General features: G+C 45.4%; 1 protein-coding gene across 3 annotated transcripts in view; it reads left to right on the top strand.

Moving 5' to 3' along the window:
* Positions 1-26820, top strand: part of LOC144944204 (collagen alpha-3(VI) chain-like) — a 135255-nt gene that overhangs the window by 60346 nt on the left and 48089 nt on the right. For all 3 annotated transcript variants that reach the window (XM_078872240.1, XM_078872239.1, XM_078872238.1), the window contains exons 12-23: positions 4378-4431; positions 5007-5078; positions 6447-6473; positions 7926-7970; positions 9078-9131; positions 9273-9335; positions 10078-10143; positions 10595-10648; positions 11221-11256; positions 12275-12337; positions 14552-14614; positions 15197-15259. In XM_078872240.1, the coding sequence (XP_078728366.1) occupies positions 4378-4431; positions 5007-5078; positions 6447-6473; positions 7926-7970; positions 9078-9131; positions 9273-9335; positions 10078-10143; positions 10595-10648; positions 11221-11256; positions 12275-12337; positions 14552-14614; positions 15197-15259 (660 nt within the window). The remainder of the gene's footprint in view (positions 1-4377; positions 4432-5006; positions 5079-6446; positions 6474-7925; positions 7971-9077; positions 9132-9272; positions 9336-10077; positions 10144-10594; positions 10649-11220; positions 11257-12274; positions 12338-14551; positions 14615-15196; positions 15260-26820) is intronic.

Below are 26820 nucleotides of genomic sequence, written 5' to 3'. Positions count from 1 at the left end.
AAAGAGTGTATTGTGGGGCGGGGGGGAGGCAGCTGATTACAGCATCACGAACTGCCCATGGAAACAGCTGGAGGGGTTGCTGCCACATGAACACATGGTACAGATTAAACAACCCATTACTCCGGGCCCCAGCGTAAACACACAAAGAGTAAAAAAAGCAGCCTTTAAAGGAAGGAAACCTCACAAATGCGTTTGATGGTGCAAATCGTACCTTCATGAAAGTTAAATCCCATTGAAAACTATTACCAAATGGCTGCGCAGACAGCTGTGCCCATCGCCGGTGACAAACGGCATCGCCGAGGTGACCTCGGGATTCACTGCGGAGTAGCCGCACGCATCTGGTCCGCCGGAGTGGCGTTGAGATTGAATGCTCTACGTGCTGTACACGATACCAGCTAATGTGAACGCTTTCGCACGCGTGTTTTAACAACAACAAAAGCCGTTGTCTCATTGCAAAAATAACTGCATCCCGATTTTCGTCGAGTTTGTTTCTGCGCTCTTGCAGACCTACAACTTTTTTCTGCAAATTCCATTTAAAAATAACGGTCCCACCAAAATTCAAACGGCGGTTTCTGGCCCTCTTTTAAAATCTGTGGGGGATGGGTTGAGCCCTGCTCTGCAGAACATGGTGCAACCGGCCGGCACTTGGCTGCCGAGGAACAGCCAGGCCGTCCCTGCTGATATCGGCACGTCTGCTGCGACAACCGGACAGGCCCGACGATTGGTGTCTGCTCCACCCTGGCCCGCTACTGCATGCTAAGCCACACCAACGTCGGGCTACTTGAAAACAATGATGACAAATGAAGAGTTTTCGTAAAAGTAAAGATGCTGCTGCTTCAACTAACTGATGATCCATCAACTGGCAATTCCACAAACCCACAATCCAAATTCTGCGTTGATCCACCAAACCTTATCACACATGGTACTGCTTTAAGGCATCTGTGAAAAGAGCTTCGTAGCTCATCGGATTCCCCCAGGATTAATTGCGATTCTCAATCTGAAGGCTGACTTGACCTAGGGCACGCTCAGGACCGCTTGGTTCAAAGATCACTCGCCAATCATGTTAACAGTGTCCAGGGCTCATAGCACAGCAATCTAACCACTGTGCCGCCACTCTCCTCCCACACTTTGCACGCAAAAATCACAGGCAATGGCTTTGTAAAGGGCTCTCTAATTTGTATTGCTCAATGTGAAGGATGGAGATTAAGGCAGCGTTAAAGACAACCTCCAATTAGCACGATTGGCTACGTACGGCACGAGAGAAGTTCAACGTACATCCACAAATCGCACAAATCTGCATTCAATAGGTGATAGAGCTCTCAATGCCTTGCCCCAGACTGTTTGGGATGCTCCGTCAGTCGAAGTTTTTAGGGATGGTCTGAGATACATCTATGTAGGGTTTGCCGCAGAGTTTGAGTGTAAAGGGTTGTTAATGGGATTCTGTTGTAAAGCGCTGTGAGGCATTGTGTGAACGGCACCATATAAAACTGAGACAGCCTGCTGGATCAACAGAAATGCCTGTATTGTTTGTGAGAGCGTTGACAGGCCAAGGATGCTTACGTTTTCAATCTACTGCCCTTTTTCAATGCACTCTTGGATGAAGGCCTGTCGATGCAATGTCAGTTGTTCTTTGTCCATACTTGACCTTGCTGGTCAGCGCGGTCTACTGAAAGCGGGGATGTTTTGGTTCTTGTATTAGTCACCAGTGACGTTAGCCGTGACCGGGACTCAAACTCGGATTGGCAGGTTCATGAGGCAGTGCTGCTGTTCCGCCCCCCCGACACCGCCTCCACCGCTCAGTGACCTACGTTCATAGTCCTGGAGGTTGTGGGTTAACTAGGAAAAGACATTACGGAAAGTGGGTTCCTGAATCTGTCTGTTTGCACGTTCGACTATAGTATTGTCCCCTGCATGCATGGGTTTTATCTGCGATTCCTCCCACGTGCAAAGCACTCTTAGAAGCAAGGCGTCTCTCTCCTTCTGAATCATCATCACCATTTTATTCATCCCAAATCCGTGATCTTCATCATTTTAATAATTATTAACTCTTTCCCATTCTGATGATGTACATGTGCATTTGAATCATTATTATCATCACATGTACATCATCAGTTTTTCTTCCGATTCAGCTCTGATGATGTACACGCACATCATCGGAACGGAATCTGGAGTAAAAGGCCATGCGGGAGGACGTGTGGCACAGTTTGGCGCCAGCTATCATAGATTGCGGTCGTGTCGCTACAGTGCTGACCACGTGTGCGTTCCAAGGTTGAGCAGTTAATGGGACCTGCCCTGCAACTTGCAGACGTCTCACAATCGGAAAGGTATAATAGCAACAACAAAAGCATTACAATCATGATCGATGTCATCAATATCATCATATCGTCCTCATATTCCTTTTCATATTGGCAGTTACATCGCCATTGTGCGCGTGAGCCTCGATTCCAGAATTTGGTGGAAAGTTGAGGGAACCTAAACATTTCTGTACAAAAGTTGAGAAATGGTCGCACCAAATGTATTATTTATTAATCTGATTGATTACCCCGGAAAGCCTCACTGAGTCTCAAGACTCTCTGTGAAGAGGTTCCTGCAAATTTTATTTGCGCGTTAGAGAGCGATGCTGCTGCTGTGTGTCATCCCAATTAAGTAATTTGCAGGCAATATTTCAGTGTGGAGATGTTTGGCAAATACCGGTGACGTATTGTATTTTTTTTATTTTAGCTATGGGAGAAACCTAGGGAACCCGGAGTAAGCCCATGCAAAGGAGGGGACAACATCTCATGTTATATAGAGTTATATAGCAGCGCCTTATTCCAAGGCGCTTTACAACAACTGTAAAATTGTGCCTAACATTTTAGTGGTTGAGATAATATAGAGTGGAGTTTTTATTAAAAGTGGTGGTGTAGTTATGGTGACAGGACAGGTGCGAGTGATAAAGCATGGATTGGGGTAGGGGTCGTGATAGGGGTAGGCCTGGTCATAGCTGCCGGGCAGGGAGAAGCAGTAGTAGGATGGACTCTGGAGAAGAGATGGGGGTTCTTTTAAGGAAGGAACAGAAGCAGTTAGAGAAGATGGTTGTTTTATGTGCATACAAACATCACACAGAAAGACGTTGAATTTACAATGTTATAAACATTTGTAGCACTTGCAGATGCATCTGTGTGGAATGAGCCTCTCGGCACTCCGCAAAAACAAGCCACGGCTGCGAGATGTTACCTACTTCGCCTGGTATACCGGAGGTTGTGCGTTCGATCCCGACCCTGATGCCTGTATGTTTGGAGTTTGCATGTTACCCCTGTGGTCGCTTTGACTTTTCTCCGAGTCCTCTGGTTTTTCCCTCCACATTTAGAAACATGCGTTTCGAGTATTTGGCTGCTATACATTTCCACGTGATAAGCCACTTCGTTGAGCTATAATTGGTGGCCAGGTTGCTTCTGAAAAAGAGCTACATAGCTCAGTGGGCCTTACCCAGTAAAATAAAAAACATGGTAAGTCACATCTGCCAATCGTGAATTGGATCATTGCGCGTATTTGCCAGAAATTTTCCACACATCGGCTGAATCCTTCCTCAGTTGTTGTCCTCTGTAACCCCGACAACCTGGGGGCCGTTGCACAAATGTTCCGTGAGCAGTGGCGGACTGCACTGATCTACAGGAAATAGTGCCACGTTATTTGTATGGCCCTTCGGTGAATGTTTATCTTTCAACACATGACCTCATTACTGAATGATCCTTTTTGAACCAATCAAAATCTTTACAACAAATGCCTCTCAACTGTCATTTATAACAACCCAAGGCACTTATCGGTGGAGGTGTGAACATTTCCAGAGAGCGTTGCATTGTATTTTTGGTTGTCACAATGGGTGACTGCTGCTATTGGCTTTGTACGCTAACCCTCCATTTGAGTGGCGATGTGGAAGAGGGCTCAGCTCACATTTAGAATATTTTGAGTTCAACTCGGCCCATCAACCATCTGGGCTTACTTAAAAATGAGTACCACTAAGTGGAAAGGAAACCATTTTCCTCTGAAAACAATGGCCCCTACCTTGGGAATGTATCTGCACAAATTGCTGCCTTAAATATTTGAACATTGACTTACTCTTTGGTTCTTTCGGTAAAGTCACGTAGGTATAAAATAAAATAAAATGACTTCACCGAAACAAACAAAAAGTATGTATTCCTGCAGTCACGAAAGCTTCAAATCAAGATTGACTTTCATATTTTCTTTGATTTACTGTAACCTCTGCTGCGGAGAACTGTTAAGTGGCGTTACTGTCTCGTTGATATTGGCAGCCTTGTGAATGCAATATTTAAATGAACCACCTGTGTGTGTGTGTGTGATCGCTAGTAACACACGTGATCGCTTGTCGTTTTCTAGGGCAACGTTGGACTAAAAGGTTTACCTGGCCACCCCGGGGAGGAAGGGCCCACTGTGAGTAAATGCTCATGAGCTCGCCTTTAAAACAATCAACTTTTCTCTGTTATAATGTTCCTTTTATTTCAACCATCACTAATATATAAATATACACTGGCCCGACTCCACGGGACACCAGGGTGAGCCCTGCACAAGCGCACGTCCCCTAGGCCCAGACAAAACATACGTATTCTTTGTTGTGGTTTACGTTGTGTTCACGTTTCCTACGTTGCGTGTTAGGTGACATGCCTAACAATTGACATGGCCTCGTGAGAGTGCATCATTTCAGCAGCGTTGTTGGTTGAATGTAAAGCGAGCTGTGGGCTCATTTTGACATTCAGTGTTCCACCAGCTTGATTGACTCAATGCTGTAAACTGCCAAATGCTTTAGGTAAGGGCCCCCTGTCTAAGATATGGGTCCTAGTTCGACACAAAATTATAAAATGCATAACAACAGTAATTTGCGTTGTCGTGGAGAATTAATCCATTACCCACGACTGCTCGATACTTTATAAGTCATGCAAGGGGATTGACCCGCCGTGAGATGATTATACAGAGTGTGTGAAGACGTCTTTCTTGTTTCCCTCTGGCAGGGAGAGAGAGGCCAAGTCGGCTTGAATGGAACCCAGGGCTTCCAGGGCTGCCAAGGTGTCAGGGGTCAAAAGGTAGAGGAGGACCGGGTGGACTTTCCCTCACGCCGATGCCCTCGGTTTGTTTTGTCCCGAAAAATGTGTGTGGCCTGTATGGAGGACTTTTCTGGGCACAGGCCCGGCACCCATTGAGAATGTACGTATGTATTTTGAACTTCTTTTGCACCGTACGTAGCCAACCATGCTAATCGGAGGTGCGGGGGAAGGACAAGAGACTAAACACAAAAGCAGTTCTAAAGAAATTAGTATTCAATCTAGATTATTTAAAAGTGTATAGCTCCAGTGGCTTCCTAATATCAGAAGGAAGAACGTACCAGACGACCGCTGAAGCGCATCTGAAAGCGCGCAATGCAATGATCATCTTTTTTCTATGGCTAGCCAAAAGCCGCTGCTGCGAAGATGATGGTTTATGCTCCTTGACGACATCAGCAAGGTATTGTGGTTCATTTGTGGCAAGCACTGTGTGCGTGTGTAATGAGATAGTGACATCTACTGGTTGGTAAAGGGAAGCAGGGGACAGGCACCATTATAAACATTATCCAATCCCCAAAGGGGAAGGTATCTAGGCCAAAGGTGAAGGGCAGGGCCGGCCTAGAAACTCCGAGAACCGGCTAGAAAGTTCAACGAGAGGGCGTGGCCGGAGGCGGAGCCCAGCCGTGCCTGCGGCAATATAAACAGAGGCGGAGGAGGACTCGGGGTCGGTGTGTGAAGTATTGGGTTCGGACTGCGTCGCTGCTCGCCGTCATCTCTCTCCGTCATTCGGCCAAGCGGCAGATCTCCGGCAGAGCTCCACCGCCCACCCCGGCACGCCGTCAGCCAGCGGCGAGACCGGGAGCGGACGGGCAGAACCCGTCGTGTGATCGACCGTGTGTGTACTTGGAGAGGAAGCCGATGACGTTGGCCTGTGCCGTGCCGCACGTGGAATAAAGAAGAGTACCCTCTACACAATGTGTCATGGAAGTCGCTCATTACACGTGTAATGAGTGCATTAAGCATTGCCCTCACAGTCATCAACTGCCCGTGCCACAGAAATATAAAAACCGAGACGGGGCTAGGCACCTTTCTCCACCGGAGCCATGGCACGGCACTGCTATGTAACACCGGCTTGCCATGCGTTGAGATTAGTTTCAGCGATAATTACAGTCTGAGTGGCGATGGGGAGGTTGTGTTATGGTAACAATCGTGTTCGTATGTATTCACAAGCTTTATGTTTCGTGCGGTGTCCTGCCGTTGCTATGCTGACGCGGGGGGCGAGGTTATGTTTGGAAATGTTACATCTTGCAGAAATGTGCAACCGTGAAGCATAATTGGTGCCCTTGATAATCGGTCCATGGCAATGCCTGTGGGGAGAAGTAAAATAATGCCCTCTTGTTTATTTTTCAGGGTTCACCGGGGACATCAGGACAGTTGGTAAGGATCACCATCAATAACAGTGTTGATGGCGAAAACCCATCATGTTCTCATGAGTATATTCTTGGAGTCATTGAACAGTATTTTGAAGTGGGAAGAAGCGATACGTCAATTATTCGTGTCCTCCCTGTCATCTTAAAGCGTATTTTGCAAATAAAACTCGTTGCACCTATCTATAATACATTTTTTTGGGTTAGATTTAACCCCAAACAAACTATTATGGATGATATTGGTCGTGAAAGCCTTCGTTGTACCTATTACATTTTAAATGCAGGATATGAATATGTTATTGTCACCATATCATAAATTCTACAGATTCTTAACAACCGTTTCACAACGTTGCCACTGCCTGCTCCCTCAACGAAATGACTTTAAATGTAATTTTAAAAAATCATTGCACGTCAAAAAAGTGAATTGCTGGGGGAAAAGAAATGCCCGTCTCACGTTAAAGATGTTTGCACAGATACTGTGATACCGAGCGCTGGTACACAGCATCTGCTGGAAATACAAATGCCACTTTTTAAATCATGTGACCATATACTCTTCATTATAAGATGCTCCGGATGGTAAGCCGCATCACAACGTTTGTTGTCATTTTGAATAGAATAATATTCCAGAAAATGCGACAGAAATCCTGGGAAAGTCGGAAAGGAGGATATAAAATACGAAGTCATACAAATATAGATTGGATGCTGGGAAGAAAGAGTCTGGAGAATGTTATGTTTTAACTACCTCTGTGGAGGAAATAAAGTTATTAAAGTCTGATCAACAAAGACTAAGATACCCCAGACTGTTGGGGCAAGTGCTGTTAGCGAGCACCTATGAAGGCCGGAACGGCACATGAGAGGGTGGGTGGCCAGAATCACGCCCGGCTGAATTTGTCTCCCAAGTGGCAGTGTTTTTACACATCGCACTAGGTACTCAATTAAGGCTGAGTCGACCTAAGGGAGGCCCAGGACCGGTTCAGATAATCGTCACTGGTGATGGCTGTGAGCAGGAATCGAACTCTGGTCGCTGGGTTTGTAGTGCAGCGCGCTATCCGCTACACTAATTCCACTCCCCACCAAGGCTGGTCTCACACACACACACACCGGGTTTTAGACGCACCTCCAATTTTCTTTTTTTAAATACGGGAAATAGATGCATCTTATAATGCGGAGAATATGGTACCGTACAGTATTGTAGAGAATGTTTAGTGGCCTCCTCACAGAAGAGAATAGTAAACTACAGGAAATGGCATATACATACTGTATATCGTTTTGAATGTAATTGCAAGTAATGTTATGGAATTAATCATGGGCAAGTCAAGAACAATGGATTAAACAAGCAAGTTGGCTTTCCCAAAAGTATAATAGCCACGCTCTTTATCTACAAATATAAACGATCTCACTTGTATGCAAGAGGCTTTGTGAAAGAAGAACGTCCACCTCACCGCTTTGTTTTGTTTGACAGGGAACATCGGGTGAGCATGCATTGGATGGGATTAATGGCCAAGACGTAAGTCCGAGCAGCACACCACGTGCACCGTTACAGGTGTTTCTGGAACGTGCTCGAGCTGTAGTCAACGAAGGTGCAACAATATTATCTTGTGGCGATGAAGAAAAATGTAAAAATGTATGCAAGAATAGACTTTACCCTTTCTGGCAATAATACGGGAGGTGTTAAGATGTTCAAACACCAAATAAGACACCTATTGCAAGGCATCAAATTTGCATTAACAGCACATACTTGTGGCAAAAACTTGCAAACAGACATGCTCTGATATATGCTTTGTCTTTGAAGTTGATTGGCCTATACCAGAGAGAGCATTTTTTAATTGCCTTGTCTCACCAGTGTCAGACCAGAGAATGCCAAAAGGTGAACCATACAAAGGCAGTGCGAGCAGTTATATCTATGGGACCTTTTTGCCAGAATGAAAATTATGAAAAAAGTAATCGGCTTTACCCTTTCTGGAAATAGCCACACATACAAATGGCAAAACATGCAAACAAAAAAAGGATACCAGCAAAAAGGTCCCGTAGATATTATTTTATAGCTGCGTTTCCCAGGCTGTTTAATGGGAATCTTGACATTTTTTCTCGAAGCCAGGATAAAATAATCATGCACGTTCATGTGTTTCATCACAATGTCCAACGGGGTTTATCCTTGGAAGTATTAATTTTTTGTAATGAGTGCGCGACTACCTGATATGGCACGGATGAGGAACATGGATAGTAACAGAATATAAAAATCGGCTTAATAGCAATTCATTATCACATCTTTTGCTCTGACTGGATTTCCTTTTAAGAGGGTTACAGCGACCCTCGACTACATACAAACATAGCTCATGCATTAATGCCTTAGACCTGCATTTACAATCCAAGGCAGGAGCATCCTTGTGAAATCACTGGATTAGAACACTCAGGCGCGATGTTGTATGATGCCAACAGAGCGCACCTTGCCATGATCCTAACATTTCAAAATAAACTTCTTCTCACCCAGAGACTCACAGCTAAGCTACGTAGCTAACAGAGTCGCTCTTTATTTATGGCTCTGTCATTCGTCACTGTGGTGGGCCCCCCTCCTGCCTATGCATAACGAGACCTCCACGTTGCACGTTTTCAGGGGGAGCGAGGGTTCCCTGGAGTTCCTGGAATCAAAGGCAGTATGGGAGGAGCGGTAAGACAATGCTGCCATCTCATTTCCACGACATCGAGATTACCCTACACGTTATTGAATGGTCCGTTTTTTATCATTGAATGGATTTTGCCAGTCAGTAAATGTGGCAATGTCGTCTCCGCTTCCCTATCCCCACCGCAGGGTTCACAAGGACCTACAGGGGATGATGGAGTGCGGGGTCACCCGGGATTCCGAGGAGATGCCGTGAGGAAAACACTGCCCACAGACTCAACACTGCCCATAGACACACACTGCCCATAGACTAACACTGCCCATAGACTCACATTGCCCATGGACTCACATTACCCATAGACTCAACACTGCTTATAGACTCAAAACTGCCTGTAGACTCAACACCGTCCATATACTCAACACTGCCCATAGACTCAATACTGCCTATAGACTCAACACAGCCCATAGACTCAACACTGCCCATGGATGCAACACTGTCCATAGACTCAAAACTAACCTGTACATGAAGCAGTCCCCCTCCTTAACCTCCTTCCATACCTCTCTTTAAGCGTCACCTCTTCTCCATCACCCATTCCCTTCCTCTTCCCTGCCCTCGCCCCTCCACTCCATCCCATCCCTCCCCTATAGCCCTTTCATGACCCCACGTGCCCTCTGTTACGGATACTCATTCCTAGGCCCTTGCACTGCCCTTGTCATAAAAATCACTAGATTTTTGTTTTCGCTTTTATACTTTGTTATTAAGCGCTATGAGTTAAGGGTGCTCTATAAATATTAAATTGGAAGATGAGATAAGCATGAGCAAGTTACAGAATCACAGATGTGAAAAATAAAGTTGGCGTTTGTCCCTGACCGTCACCTTGCTGAGAGCCCCCAGGTTCTGCAGTGCACCCTGAGCACTGCAAGGTGCGCCGTCACTCGGGAGCGGCGGTGGCGGGAATGTTTATTTTTCCCTCCGGGATTTTGGTGTCCGTAGGGTGAGCCTGGAGTGGCGAACAATAAGCAAGGTCCAAACGGTGAGATCGGATACCCGGGACCTCAGGTAAGAACATTTATTTTTATTAGAGTTAATTTATGATAATGGTACCTGTTCACCTCTTGGCATTTTACTCAAGATAAGTGACTTGCATCTCATCTCATGGGCAGCTGTCCCTGTGGGCACAGGGTGACTGGGGCATCAGTTTGCCAGCAGCGGGGAGGCGATAATTGCTCTGCATGATCCTAACCGAGTAATGTGCGGTGTAATTTTCAAAGTTTGAACTTGGCCCTGGAACACGATGGCCTACTCTTTCCAATGACGTTACAGGATTTTTTACGTCCGCCGTAGAGCAGACGGCACATATTTTACGGTTAAGCCGCACCAAAGTAGTGACCAGGGCGGCCTGCCGGATTTCAACCACGAACAGCAAGTGGGTGAGTGCGCCACCGCTGGGCCGTGTCGGCGCCCCATCCGATGTTTCTTACGTTGAGTTGCACTGTGAATGCATGCGCAGGGTGATATTGGCAAGAATGGATCAGATGGACAACCCGGTGATGCTGCATCCGTAGTGAGTGACACGTCTTCATGCCACAACACTGTCCATGTATAATTGTTTTTTGTATAACTTTCAATTTCAAACATGTCACCAGAGTTGTCTAACCCCCAAATCTTCCGAAGTGGTTTATGCAGTCCATCAAAAACATCCTCTTAATTATGATATTTCTTGAACTTTTTCTCACAAGCTCCTGAACCCACAATATCCTATATTATCTTCAACATCTCACCTCCAATGTAACACCTCTGCAATGGCTACACACATTTTAAAGGAAGATGCAAAGCATAAACCAAATAGCTACCAAAGTTGCTTGCTGCAGCTTGCTCTCTCTGTATACCAATTTAGTTATCGCGGGGTTAGTTTTGGCCCTTTGTGGCTATACACGGAAGTATCACTCGAGAAGCTTCTTCGGTGATAATTGCCAATGTGATGGGTTAAAATGTATTTAGGATTGGCGTTGTGGAATATACACTTTGTGTGCAGACAATTTCTAAACATGAATATGCTATTTATATTCAAGAAGTTTACCACATTAAATATTTTTCAGGTAATATGTTATAATAAAATGTCAATGTTTTATTCAGGGTCTAAAAGGAATGCGGGGTCCACCAGGAGAAAAGGTAAAGCGAGTATTCGTTACCATTCACATGCTGCTATTACGATATTATTATTCTGTGGACATTCGCTGATGTCAGGAGCTTAAACGTTGTACAGTCACCCAGCGTGGTTGGGGTTGCGTTCACCTCCGTACCCTCGCCCGTGCTCGTGTTGCGTCGTTGTCGTGCGTCTTGGGACCATTTTTCTACGCGAACGTGGGTTTGCGATATTCACCGTTTTTAAGATTCAGCTTGCACGAATGCTGCAGTATAAAATAATTACCATTCACTTATCTATTCATATCAGAGTTTTTATAGTGCGCTTTAATTACGACGATTAAATTACACGACTGACCCCTGACCTTTGCGTGGGAGATGCGTTACATCCCGACACCGGTTGCAGAGTGAATGTCTCAAGGGGGTCTCGCTACCCCTTCCCCACTCCCCCTGCCTTCACGAACTCACTGACCAGTGTGGTGAAGTATGATCATTTTAATTCGCAAATTGTAATGGTCACTTTCACAGAGAGCGAGAATGATTCAGAGGTGTAAGGCAGCCAATACTGTTTTAAAATGTGTACGTTACCAGGTAAGGCCCACTGAGCTTCAGAGCTTTTTTCCAGAAGCGACCTGGACACAAATGACAGCTCAACCTATTGGGTTATGTGGAATTTATAGCAGCCAAATACTCTAAACACATGTTTATAAATGCGGAGGGAAAAATCCGGAGGACCCAGGGAAAAATGCACGCGACCTGTATACAAGGCAAGGTAGAACATCTTGCCACTGGTGCCAACATTTGCCCAAGCTCTATGGCCCTATATTGGGTTGTGTGGCCATCTCCTGTGACTATTTATGATCAAACAGGCCCCACGACTGAAAGGACCGAGAAGGCCTTGATCCAACAGTGGATTGTCACAAACGCTGGAAATTAATATTTAAATAATTAAATCGCTGCATTTCCCGCAATAATATTTCAACGAGCGTGCCATCTTTTCAGAAACCCACACGTAGACTTCGCAATGAATTTCTGTGCGCTGCAGGGCGGGCGTGGGGATCAGGGAGGAGCAGGCTTGCCGGGCATGAGGGGAACTGTCGGCATGCAGGTAATGCCACTGCTCCTGTGCAATGCACCATCCTTTCTTGTAGTACGCAGCTTCTACCCGGAAACAACTACTCCCTGGACTCGTGTATACTCCAGCACCCATGCACTTACCCTTTACATGATGTTATATTCTTGCCTATGGCAATATAACCAGGAGCTAAATGCCAATGTCAAGGTCTGCTAGCCACGAGAGGGCTTCAGGAGAGAGCCAATTAGTAAGATTTATCGCGTCAACAAAACTTGCCAATTAGTTACTAGTTCAGCAAACCGATGTGTTGGAGAGTAAACCTACAACATTTACAATCAAATTATAATGAATTGACTGTCAGGTGGTAGTGGGTTAAGAACACATTTATATTTAAGCGATCGAACCCATTAAAAACCGTGATTATAAATAAAATTGGTCGTCAAAGCCTACGTGTTAAACAGAGTTTGTGTAAGTTTGCTGTTCTTCAACGGAGGACTTTTGCTATTCCTCAATGGAGGCATAGAAAAAAACGACACGACCTTTCTCTTGAAGCACTCTCGTGGTAAGCATGCATATGTTACATAGGTTAATATCGCATTATCTTGGTATCTTCTTGAGCAAACAGCAGATGAACCATCCAATAAAAAAAAATCTTCAAACAAAAATCTTCTCGTAGCTGGACTCGAGTAAGCCATAATTAGGGGTTGGACCTTAATTGGGGGTTAGACAACATGATAGGTTAGTCAGAATTATTGGTTAGACAGATTTTGGGGTGAGACAGGATTGGGGGTTAGACAGAATTAGGAGTTAGATAGAATTAGGAGTTAGACAGAACTTGGGGTTCGACAAAAAGGCTGTCTGGGAGGGGAAAACACTGAAAAGACACACAAAACCCTGCAATTGGTAGGATGGACCAGCATGCCACATGGTCGTCTGGTGATGGTGATGTGCTGTTTTTTGGAAATTATTCTGAATGCATATGTGTTATATATATGTATTTGTTCAACTAATGAAAACAAATATTGAAGGTTAATATTAAAACAAATGACAGCGCAACTCCATCCACATCAGCGATGTAGACAAATGCAATTGGTTAGCTTGCACCCTTGGGTGTGTGAATAATCAAAACGCGATGAATTGAAGACAGAGTTGAGAAGGGTTATCCTGGGACTATGGGACACGGTTGGCATCGGTGAGGTGAGAGGCGGGGGGGGGGGGGAATTCTCAATAGTGGGCTACCTTTTCTATCACAGAGTGAAGAGTTGATTGCAATGATGGAGGTGTGGGATAGCAACTTGTTTTGAAAGTCAGGCATTTAGCTTAGGAGCAGTGTTCTCAGTGACAGCTCAGCTCTGGCTCGGCCTCCCAACGCTCAGCCTCAGCTCAGGCTTGAGACGCTCGGTGGTTTCAAAGTCGCACGAGCGAGCGGCCCGGCCATTGCCTGGCTCAGCCTCCTGGGAATCCTGAGCGCGGCTGGGACCTTGCCCTGAGCTGGCTCGAGTTAAGCGCCACGGTGGTTCTGAGCCATGGCTCATTTGAGCCAAAACCTAGCATGAACCGAGCCGTGGCTAAGAATATATAAAGGGCTGTCTCCATCTCTTTTCCACTCGACACCGCTGTGGCGTCTCTCTCACTCTCTATGTACTGTGAAAGAGGGCCATTGCCCAGAATGTCACCTTCGTATTTACTTTTCCTTTTAAGGCCACAGTGTTGTTGTTGATGAATGTGAGGGGTTTGTTTTGCTAATTGTGCTTGTGCATCACCGTCAATGCAGCAGCATCACCGAATGATTTGTTTTATTCATTGTAAAGAAGCTTCAAATCTATGCGTGACAGCTCAGGACATAGCCTCGGTTGTATATCTAAGATATAAGCACTGCACTTTTTGTGGTGAGTTTAGTAGTGATAAAAGTTTACATTTATGTGTAGTAGTGGAATTCAGTGACACGTTTCCATTGCAATGGTGTCAAGTCTATCGGCAAAACACACAGACTGCTCGAAAAATCAGGGACCAGCTGAGTTTGAAACGAGATATATCGAGAGTGAAACTTGCTCCTTGAACGTGAAAAATTCTTAGAAGCATTATTCTTAGTTAACTGGATGAACACTGCATTTGCACCGGGGATGGTCGCAAAACTGTGAATTAAACTCAAAGCTCGTATTAACAAGGGAGGCGACGTCAAAAATGTGAAGGGCAGCCAACAATCCAAGTGAGTATTTCATGTGTAAAATTGTCTTCTCTTTGCAGGGAGCCCAGGGTAATTCTGGACCTCCTGGCAAGAGAGGGGATCCCGGATTCCGTGGTCCCAATGTGCGTATCGCCGCTACGCTTGCCAATCATCCCAGACACATTCGCAGTCTTACACGGCTCCCGGTGGACGTGTTAGGTTAATAACTCGCAACACCCATACGAGGCATTGAAGAACAGTTATGTACTTGTTACTGTGATGTGTGATTATAGTTATTCATGTAAATATGTGTTTATATTAGATTGAGTGATATGTTTACATTATGAAATAATGGCAAAAAAATATCGAAGTCGGTGTCGTGGTTATTCTTGCTGTGTTTTTCTTCTACCGTAGCCGGGTGGCATTAAGTTTAGACATTTTTGACAATTGATATGTGGACACGAAAGGCAAATGAGCAATGCCTGGAAGCCCAATGTGCCAGTAAGAATGCTATTCTGTGACGCCCGCCTCGTGAGCTGTATCGTAGTCACAGTATGTAGCGTTTTCGCAACATCGACTATATCAAATGCATATACACGTGTTAGTTATATTTTATAATGTAAATGTTATTGCAGATGTTGAGATTGTTTAACTGACATTTCTATTGCTAAGGCGCACGTTCGCAAGTGGCTTATGTGCACGTGTCCGTGTCGTGTCAATGCAAGGGTGTTCCTGGGGTGCCTGGAGTCGGTGGAGATCCCGGAAAACCAGGCCCAAGAGGCTTGAAGGTGAGAAGTGTACCCACTGTCACCCACGGTAACACGAGCTACAACCCAAACGCACTTTTTTTTTACTAAATGTGCAATAGTTAATATTTGAATGCAATGAAATTGCAATTTAAGTAGTGATTGTTGTAGTGTTTGTGGTATCTGAATTATGCATATGCACATTCAACTTTTTAAATTCATGTCTAGGCTGCCCGGGCCTGTACTGACAACTTTTTTGTTGTGTACATGGCAGAAGAACTGAAATAATAATCTAGCCATATTGTTAACATACTTACATTTGTTTCATGCACACTTATTTTACAACATATAAAACCCCCACTAAGAATAAACAATCTTGTGTGTTTCATGAACTTCCTTTGTCCCAGTCAGTAACTGCAAACAAATGATGATGCAAACAAATACAACACGATAATATATGTACATAAGTACATTGAACTTCTTTCGTGCCAATCATAGCCAAGCTGGAAGATGTTTTCAAACAAGACGCAAAAATGTGTAGACAGCCTTGTGTGTCTTTCACAGCGCACAGCCAATGCAAAATAACGATCAGCATTTCCTGAAGTGCATTTAAAATATTTGGGTGATTGCCATAAGCAGCTTTTAGCTGGGTCAGCTTGCCCTGTGTCTTACTACTCTGTCCTGGTCCTGCAGCGCATCCATTCTGCAAGCCACATGCAAATGATGATGATTGTGGTAATTACCTGTGAAACGTCACGGTACTCGAATTTGTGAATGTTGTGGGTTTACTCTCCACCACACCGGTGTACTGAACAAGTAACAAATTGGCATGTTTTGTTTACGTGACAAGACTTACTAATTGGCTGTGTCGGGTGGTGACAGGTTTAACGACACATTTATATCTACGCGACCTAACCCAAAAAAAAAGATATAGATAATATTGTTCGCGAAAGCCTATGTATTCAACTGAAAGAAGTAAAATTTCGATATTTCCCTTCTACGTGACTTTACCGAAAGAACCAAGATCTGAATCGGAAGTTTATTTCCCATGGTGGTAATTTTCAATGGCGACTCGGCCGGCCAAACGACAGGAATAGGAATAGGCAACAAAGCCCTTTGCCATTGCAGCCCAAACGTTTTGGAACGACCGTTGTTTCCAAAAAAATATTCTGAAGCAGAAGACGAGTCCTGGATACAACCGCTTTTGCAAATGTGATGTGTGACTTTGATCCGTATATCGATAGTTGAATTTTGATGTGCTATTTTATTGAGGGACTGTGTGTCGTTGTCTTGGCGTGGTCTGAGACTGCTGTTGTTTTGCTGCCGTGCCCAAGATTGCATTTGGTCTTGAAAAATCGCCAGGAATTTATGTACTTGTGCAATGTGTACTCCTATGCTTTATTTATTTATATTTAGATGTAGTGCCTTAGCTTTCCTTTACTTTCCACTCCTATCGTGTTTTTGTATTGTTTGTTGTTGCAACTTTCTGACCTGCTCCTACTGGACATTTGTGAAAATAGAGCTTTTTTGCTCATCGGATTCTTCCAGTCTAAATAATTATTAACATTCTGATTCAAACTCTTTGGTTCTTTCGGTAAAGTCACGTAGAAAATAATAATAGATCACGACGTTTCGAGGCACAAGGAGATACAGAGACACACAGAGATACAGAGACACACGGAGATACAGAGACACACGGAGATACAGAGACACACGGATATACAGAGACACTCAGATACAGAGATACAAGGAGATAAAGAGACAGACGGAGATACAGAGACACAAGGAGAGACAGAGACACTGAGATACAGAAATACAAGGAGATAAAGAGACACACGGAGATACAGAGACACTGAGATACAGAGACACACGGAGATATAGAGATACAAGGAGATACAGAGACAGTGGGTCAGAGTCACGTTTCCCCAAACCCAATTAAGCGGTATTTTCGAACCTGTGTGCAACTAATTGAACGTTCCACGTGTTATTTATCAAGTTGCATGTTCAAAAAATTGCCATGCACTTACACTGCACATATGCTTTGATAATTATTTACAGTTTTTCAGTTTGTTATGATGCTAAAAACTGTAAAATAACATCTCTTTACGGATGTTTACATCAACTTGGTTCTACACATCTGGCAGTGGGTTTTATTGGCCTTGCAAGACACGGTCCTGCCAATTTTTAAAAATGTGAAACCATTGCTGCTGAATTCCCAAAGCAGCCCATTCCAAAGGGAAAACTCCCTTCCATACATTGTGAGTGTTTCAACATAACATAAGAATGACTCGTTTTATATTTCATGGCCCTTTAAGCCGTGGCGGCATCTTGGACCGCAGATATGAATGTATTATCTCCTGTAATGGTGTGTTTGTCACAATGAATAACTATCTTCTTGGTTCATTCGATAAAGTCACGTAGAAGGGAAATAATAAAATAATAATAAAACACTGAGACAGACCTGTTCTTCACCTGAGGACGGCTGCTTGCGTTGTAGCCGAAACTTCGCGAGAATTGTATTTTATTATGTTTTATTTTTGTTATTTTATTATTTCCCTTCTACTTGACTTTACCGAAAGAACAAAGAAGATGAATCCCTGCAGTCACGACAGCTTTAAATCGAAAAATGAATAACTAACTGTATGCCACAGCTGTCATACATTAGCTATATTTCAGCGACTTGTCTTCGACTGTATGAGTAAAGACAATAAATAACGCGCCCAATGATTATTGCTGAGAAATTGGATGTAGCCTCGCCGTAATGTTTACATTTCACTGTAATGTTTTTTTTAGATGTGGAGTGGAACCTGTTTCAGATTGATTTTTACACACACAGGCCTCATCAACAACAGTTGCTTTGTGAGCACTGATGAGTAGATAAACTGAAGTTCACAACGCCCCCACAGTCTGTAACGGCTCATAAATTCTGCAAGGGCGGAAATCCGCAAGTTCTTCAGAATGTTAAGACTTTCGCAGTGCGGCAATTTAAAAAAATACTGTATATATTTTCATCGCAGTGTCTCGCAACACCGGCATACACCAGGAGACACAAGGAGATACAGAGACACAAGGAGAGACAGAGACACAATGAGATCCAGAGACACAAGGAGAGACAGAGACACTATGAGATACAGAGACACACGGAGATACAGAGACACAAGGAGAGACACAGACAGACGGAGATCCAGAGACACTATGAGATACAGAGACACAAGGAGATACAGAGACACAAGGCAAAGATATAAGTACTCATTAAAGGCCGAGTCGACCTAGGGGAGCCCTAGGACCGGTTCAGATATTTTTCACCAATATTAGCTGTGACCGGGAACCGAACTCAAGTCACCAGTACGTTAACCACTATGCCACCGCTCCCCATGTTGTACGGCATGTACACTAAACACGGGGAATAGCTTTAAAAGTTGTCCTGCAGATCTAGATGCCCCTTGTTCTTCATGTTCTGCAGATCTAGATCCCCCTTGTTCTTCATGTTCTGCAGATGGAGATGCCGCTGGTTCTTCACGTTCTGCACATGTAGATGCTAATTCTCTTTGGTGCTCGTGTTTCCTCTCTATTCTTTTGAAACACTTAGCAAGAGATGTCTGCACAGTTGCTCTCTTCTTTTCTCCATACATGAACTTGTATCCTTTAAAAAAAAAATCCCAACAGTCGAACTATTTATCCCAAAAGCTCGCGCAATGTTTATCATTTTCTCACCTCTGTCACATATCTTTATAATGTCCACTTAGTTTCCATCGTAATACTGTGCCTCTTCTTACTACCACCCTTAACACTTTCACCACCCTTAAGCATGATGGGGGTTGATCATGTTCGTGAAAAGCAGAGAGAACGTCATAGTGAACCGCACAGCGACAACACAATAACATAAAATGGCGGCAGCCCAGGTAGAAATGCTGGCAATGCTCGGTAATGATATCGAACAACCACCGCCATCTATTGCGCGACAGTTAAACGTACGACTCTCAGTCCAAACAGGCAACTGGACATACAGACAGGTTTGTTCGTATCTCTGAAAGTTCGTAAGTCGAGCGCTTGTAAGTAGAGGAGTCCCTATATTGTATATGGTTCTTCGACACACATTTACACGTATGGCACGTACTATATATCGACACGCACATAACCCAGTGACCTGTGTTCGTTTGCCATGGCTAACATCAGTGTGAGTGATAGCCAAACCCGTGCTGTCATTGAGTAACTTCCTTCGCTCGCCCGAAGTGACTGGTGCTGGAGAAGTGTGGTCATACCCTTCTGATGTAATTCCTCGCATGTGCCGAAAAATGTGAAAAAGCGTCAAATACGCAACTCTGTATGAATCCGGCCAGGAGTCCTGGAATCCCTGAAACAAAATCAAGTCTCCCTCGATGGTCCAGCTTCTCGGCTTGTTATATAATAATTCTTCACCATACTCGCTCGCTCAGCTCCATCTCCTCTTGGATGGGGAGGCCAGGAGAGTGGCGGTGTGGTGACCCAGCATCGCAGTGATTTACCGCTAAGCACAATGAGTTTTTGTAATACAGTAGAACCTCGGAGATCGAACGCACCAGAACTCGAACAAATCGGTGTTCGAACGATATTTCCCAACATTTTTTGCCCTGGAAACCGAACGAAATTCGGAGGTCGAACAGGCAATCGCGACTTGAAAGAACCTGTACGGCTGAGACGCGTATGGCCAGAATGCATGACGCTTGCCCAGACTAAGGGAACTCCCCTTCCAAACAATAACACCACCACCTCCTCCTCACCACCTTCCACTCAAGCCATCAACTCTCCTTACTACAGGTAAAGTGAAGTTCAATGTTAATTTATTTCATTTATTCCATATAGTTATTCATTTATTCAATTTATTTATTGTGTTGCTTGTTTTTTTGTATGATTTTATGCATGTAATTACTGTAAACTTTGTGTAAAAATGCTTTATAATGATATTTCTTGTGTCTGGAACCAATTAATGTCATTTACATTAATTTTTATGAGAAAAATGCATTCGGTGTTCGAACAAATCGGTGTTCGAATTGCCTTCTGGAACGAATTAAGTTCGATCTCCGGGGTACCACTGTAGCTGGGAAATTTTGAAATAACTAGAGTGCAAGCCCGTCCTACAGACGGGATTATCTTCCCCATCAGCTCAGTCCCCGACTTTCAACTTTTCTCCCCTTACTGTTTTTTCCACCATCGGCACCACCATGCCTCTGTTGACGACTCTCAACACTCACCAAACACTGTTCACCGAATGGGACTGTGACCAGATACGAGATACTCACCATCTAATGAGGGTCAGGGGGATGTTCTGGCGCCACGGTGGCGAGATGTTAACTGCAGGAGGTCGTAGGTTTGATCCCGATCCTAAACGCCTGTATATTTGGAGTTTGCATGTCTCTCTCCCTGTGGTCGCGTGGATTTTTCTCCAGGCCCCAGGTTTGTCCCTCCACTTTAGAATGCACATTCGTATTGAGTATTTGCCTGCTATAAATTTCCACTTGATAAGCCACTTCATTGAGCTACCATATGTGGCCAGGTCGCTACTGATAAAAAGAGCTATATAGCTCAGTGGGTCTTAGCTGGTAAAATAAAAAAAATAGTTTAGTTAAGAATGTGTAAATATAACTTGGCTAGGCACGAGGGACATCTGGTGGTGCAGGGCCCCATGCCAGAGCGCCACTAGCATCAAGCCGTGCTCTTCGCTTGGCCGGTATTACCACATCAAGTCGACGCTGTTCCTGTTTAGACGTACGTAGTCACCTCAGTCAATAAACAGGACCCTGCGGGGTGGGCTGGTAGGAACGAATAACCAAAGAATATAAACATAATGTATTATGACACTTGTTTAGCCAGGAAAGCCCCACTGAGTCGAAAGGTTTTTGTAGGGTCCTGCCAAGTGTTTGCAGTAGGGGGCGATGTTGCTACACCTAATCGGACGATACGAAGGGAGAGGTTGAGGCCTAGTTCTAGGCTTTAGGCCTAGCTGTAGGCTTTAGGCCGCTGTGAGTAAATTTTTAATTTAAATGTTTTAATTATACATGTAAAAGCTTTAAATGTAAATGTTTCTATTAAAAAAACACCAGGGAATGTAACATTGTTAAACATTAACTCCCTTTCACACACACGGGGGTACGATACGAAGGGAGAGTTTGACGCCTAGTTCTAGGCTTTAGGCCTAGCTGTAGGCTTTAGGGCGCTGTGAGTTAATGTTTAATTTAAATGTTTTAATTATTAATGTTTAATTTAAATGTTTTAATTATTAATGTAAAAGCTTTAAATGTAAATGTTTCTATTTAAAAACATGAGGGAATGTAACATTGTTAAACATTAACTCCCTTTCACACACGCGGGGGTACGATACGAAGGGAGAGTTTGAGGCCTAGTTCTAGGCTTTAGGCGTAGCTGTAGGCTTTTGGCCGCTGTGAGTGAATTTGTTATTTAAATGTTTTAATTAAAAGCTATCTCAGGGAATTATAAGGGAATGTTACACTTGTTTAGCCAGGAAGGCCGCTGTGAGTGAATTTGTAATTTAATTTTTTAATTAAAAGCTATCTCAGGGAATTATAAGGGAATGTTACACTTGTTTAGCCAGGAAAGTGTCACTGAGTCTAAAGGTTTTTGTAGGGTCATGCCAAGTGTTTTCAGTAGGGGGCGATGTTGCTACACGGACGGACGGACGATATCATCTATTGTAGGCTGGTCCACTTCGTTCCTACCAGTAATACGTTTTCCCTCTTGAGCATTTCGAGGCTCGCACTCACGTGTTTATAATAACACATACGACAGCATTTAGAAAAATGTATACACGAAATTTTTGTTTTTTTAAACACGTTTATTAAGCATATTGTACAGGAATGATGTTGAAACGGGAAACTAAAGTAACACAAATCCAAGTTTGTAAAAGGTTTGTGATGCATACAGTACATGTTGAATTGTGTGCATTGCAGTTTTTGCTTTCATTGGCAAGGGTTAGTTTGCATGCTGTTTAACAAAGCCTGTACCATTTCTGGCATCGTGTTCTCCCCTCGTGACATTTGGGATATTGTAACCATGCCGTAAAGAGCTCCAGATGTTCGGCCCTGTGTCTATTCTTGAAATCTCTAATTCAAAACACAATAACCAAGATGAGCAAGAAAATAATTAAAAACGAAATTTCATTGAAAACCTGCACATCTGCAATTAAATAAACAAGTGGCGATCAGCAGCTGTCTCGTATCTGGTGCGGCTCAGTTTGCGCAGGAGTGAGGTCAGGATCGGAAAATGTTGTGAGTTCCAGTAATTATTCACGTTAGACCAAACCCATCATTCCCTTGGGACCGGTGGAATAAGGGCCCAGCTGGTCAGGACCACTTAGGGAAAAGTCAACAGCGGTCATCAAGTAAAGACACTGGCCACATGCACGTACAGAATTCATATTCCTGGCTCGCTTGAAAAGCTTGGAGAACGTTGTTGAGTATTTACCGTGGATACATTAATAACAGAAGTGAATGTTTTACCACGCTTCGCAACAGAGACTATTTGTATTACAGTATCACGTACTTGCCGTGCACACAGATGAATAAACTCCCAGCACGTCCAATGAAACGTCGGACACTGTGCCGAAAAACATGCAGTACGAACCGAGAATACATCGGAGAACTCTGCCAACGCAACCACAGTGGTCATGTTTTGCCAACTGGACAGCTGTAAAAAAAGAGTGTTTTAGCTCAATGTATTCATCCAGTGTAAATAGATATTGTGATTCACTTTGTCAGGCTCTTCGTTGGTCCACTCTGGGATTTTTATGCTGTCAGCCTTAATTGTTTACCAATACACACACAAAATGCTAGAAATGAGAAACACAGTGCCCTTTACTCTTTGGTTTTTTCGGTAAAGTCACGTATAAAATTAAATAATAGAATACGACGTTTCGGTTCCAACACAAGCAACCATCATCAGGTAAGAATGAATGATAAAACACAGAGACGGAAACAACATAGGCAGACACACATGCAGAGAGACACACACAAAGACACACCGAGCGAGACACACACCAAGACAAACAGAAGGACAACGACTCTGTGCCGAGGCCTTAAATAGAGAGAGGGGGGGAGGGGCCGGGGCAGAGAGAGGACTGGGGAGGCGGACAAACGAGGGGACAAGGAGGGAGCAGTGTGGAATTCCGGACCACAGTGGCCGGAGGAGAGACAATGGTTTAGAGCAAGAAAATCAAAAGTTTGAGAAAGCAAATTTAGTAAAATTAAGAAGTATAATGTAATGCAACGCAAGAGGGTCGGTTAACACACAGTTAACGCATAGCCTGGTTGATTAACGTTTTTCCAAAGTTTGCTAAATTATAAGTAAAGTGTGAGTTGTGAGTAAACCCTCCCCGTAGATGTGGTTCAAACTAGATTCGTGCCCTTTGTTTATAGTCATCACAGGAAGCTATTCACCCATCCTGTAATCCACGATACCATTTCCAATCGGTTGTTGATTGGCAACTCCCATGTGTCTATTGTAAAGCGAGACCTGGAATATACTTCAGTTCGAGCTAATAATGGGAAATTCATTGTGACATGTCTCTGGTATGTTCTGCGTTTACGATTATTAGCAATCAGTGGAGGTATTACCACACTCGTGTAACAATCACAGAATAACAGCATATTAACCGAGAGCTACGTGATGAGCAATCATTAAAAATGTTTCCACAAATCTGGTTGTTGCCTGATGAAGCTAGTTGTAATTACTGGTGAAACGTCGTATTCAGATTTTAAATGTTGTGGATGTTCTCTCCAACACACCAGTGTGCTGTACTAGTGAAGTATTGGAAAATGACGGCAGGAGACTCCTTGACGGGAACACACTTCTTTTATTAAATCTTGACTTGTAACAATACAACGCGTGGCCTCTCTTCTTCACAATGCGCTTCTCTTGACTCTGGATTCTGTGCTGCTGGCTCTCTGTGCCTCGTGTAGACTCCGCGCCTCGGCTACACTCCTCTCTCGCCTCGTGTAGACTCTGCGCCTCTGCTACACTCTCCACTCGCCTCGTGTAGACTTTGCCTCTCTCTCCCTGGCTACACCGTATGCATACTCGGCTCGTGTAGACCCTTCTCTCTCTCTGGCTACACCGTATGCATACTCGGCTCGTGCAGACCGTTCTCTCTCGCTGGCTACACACTATACATTACTCAGCTCGTGTAGACCGTTCTCTCTCGCTGGCTACACACTATACATTACTCAGCTCGTGTAGACCGTTCTCTCTCGCTGGCTACACACTATACATTACTCAGCTCGTGTAGACCGTTCTCTCTCGCTGGCTACACACTATCCCGTACTCTCCTTTACTCTCCCTTACTCTCCATTACTCTCCATTACTCTCCTCTCCGGGCTCTATCTCTGCACCTTCGTCTTCATTCTTAGATGGTTCCACTTCTGCCCCCTGCTCCTCTGTGCATCACCTTATATATCCCTTCTTCCCGGGAGACGGAGCGGATGCGGACCTCAACGTCGGCACCGCTCCTCAGTTACCCAATCCCCACGCGCTATCCCTACGATCCGGTTCCGCTCAGCGCGTGTTTCCACTCCCCGACCAATCACACCGCGCTGCTACCCGATCACTCCCTCTGGGCGCGTCACCGGCACACCGCCAATCAGCAGCACTACCCCCACCCGCGCACTGACGCCTGCTCCTCCCCGTCAGCGCGCGTCACCACACACACACCCGTACATACGCGCTGGCACACGACATACACACCCAGCGCGTATCACCACTACATCACCCCCTCCCACATAGCTCGCAGCCGGCCCGGCTGCTAACAACAACCAACCACGACGATAAAACGACAACCAACAAAAAAAAACCCCGTAACCCCCCGAGTGTGCCCCGTAACATAACACAACAACAACAACAACAAGAATAACTATGTACAGATTGACAATAAACCCGAAAAGTCAACAATAACACGATACGAGCAAATTCGAAACGAACGCGCCCCACGTCCCTGCGACTACACGCAGTGACGAGGCGCTCCAACTGCCCCGACTCCTCACGAGGCACGTCATGCAAAGTAGCACGACCTGGCGCGAGTCCGTCTGGCTGGTCCATCGTATGGGGCGGGACACTGACGACCGTCCGGCGGTTCCGGCTGCTCCAGACGGCGCGGAACGGGCCTGAAAGGGCCGGCCCCGCCGCGGAGATCCGGCCGCCGGTGATCGGCAGCTGTCAGTTCCGAGACACCTGGGAGCAGATCAGGCGAAAATACGTGTGGATCAGGCAGAGACATTTCCCCCTCTGGGTCGCCGGTCACGTCACACGCCCGGCCATCACGACACAAGGGGAGGCCATATGGAGGCGAGAACGGTTTCAGTCGGGAGGGGTGAACGTACCACCGGCGCTTTCCCCACTTTATCTGAACGCACTGGGGCCGTGCAACGCGCACGACCTCCACGGGTCCCCTCCACGGTCTCAACAATTTAGGCGACGTAGCCAAGGGTGCCTGAGGGCAATGCAGCCAGGCCCTGTCACCTGGTTTCCATTCGTGCATGGACACCTTCCGTGCCCGCAACCGTTCATTAGCAATTTGGCGAGCCCGCGAATTAAGCCGCGCGGCCTCCCTCGCCTCTGTCAGCTTGTGAATATTAAACTTAATATGTTCTGCCAAATTAGAATTAGTTCGTGGAGCGGACAGGCCAAGTTGCGTTTCTATTGGCGGGTCAGCTTCCCGACCGTACATCAAATAGAATGGGGAAAACCCCGTAGCTGCATGGGGGGCCATTCTATACGCGGCAAGGACTCCCGGGACCTGCAGGTCCCAATCTACATGTGCCTCGCACACCTGCTGGCACAGCATGGAAGTCAAGGTTTTGTGGAGTCTCTCCACCATCCCGTCAGTCTGCGGGTGGTACGGGGAGGTACGCACCTTCTTGGTACCCAACAGATCGCACACCTCTTGCAACAATTTACTCGAAAATTTTTTACCTTGGTCGGTCAGCAGGCGTTCGGGAGCCCCCTTGTCCAGGACATAGCCCTGGACGAAGGCATCCGTCACGGCCGCTGCCGACTGGTTAGCGAGAGGCCACGCCATAGGCCATCGGGTAAAGTATTCGACCCCCACTAACAAATATTTATTCCCTCTCGGCGTGACTGGGAAGGGCCCCAAAATATCGAGTGCAACGAGCTCGTTGGTACGCGAGACCTGAATAGATTGCAGCGGTGGATTAGCTGCCACGGCCGGTGGTTTACGCCTGGCGCACTCAACGCACCCCTTCAGAATATGCACCACATCACTTCCCATTCCCGGCCAGTAATAGTCACGCTGAAGCAGGGCAAGCGTCTTGTTAACTCCCAAGTGCAAGAGGCGTTCGTGTGCCGCCAAGACAACCCTCCCCCTCACAGCGGAAGGCACCACGAGTGCGTTCCGCCGGGACAAACTGTCCCATTTCAATAACACGCCCCGCTCAAGTACATAGGAGCCGGTACGCTCCTGGTCCCCCTCGGGACCCCCAACCTTGCGGCGCAATGCTAGCAGCGAGCTGTCCGCCATCTGGAGGCGGCCCCATTCGCTGAGCGACAGCGAGAGCAGCGAGTCCCGACCCTGAGAGGCAGTGGAATCATCCCCGATCGGT

Source organism: Lampetra fluviatilis, chromosome 2 (genome assembly GCF_964198595.1).
Source record: "Lampetra fluviatilis chromosome 2, kcLamFluv1.1, whole genome shotgun sequence".
Lineage (NCBI taxonomy): Eukaryota > Metazoa > Chordata > Hyperoartia > Petromyzontiformes > Petromyzontidae > Lampetra > Lampetra fluviatilis.
This window is presented reverse-complemented; position numbering and strand designations above follow the sequence as displayed.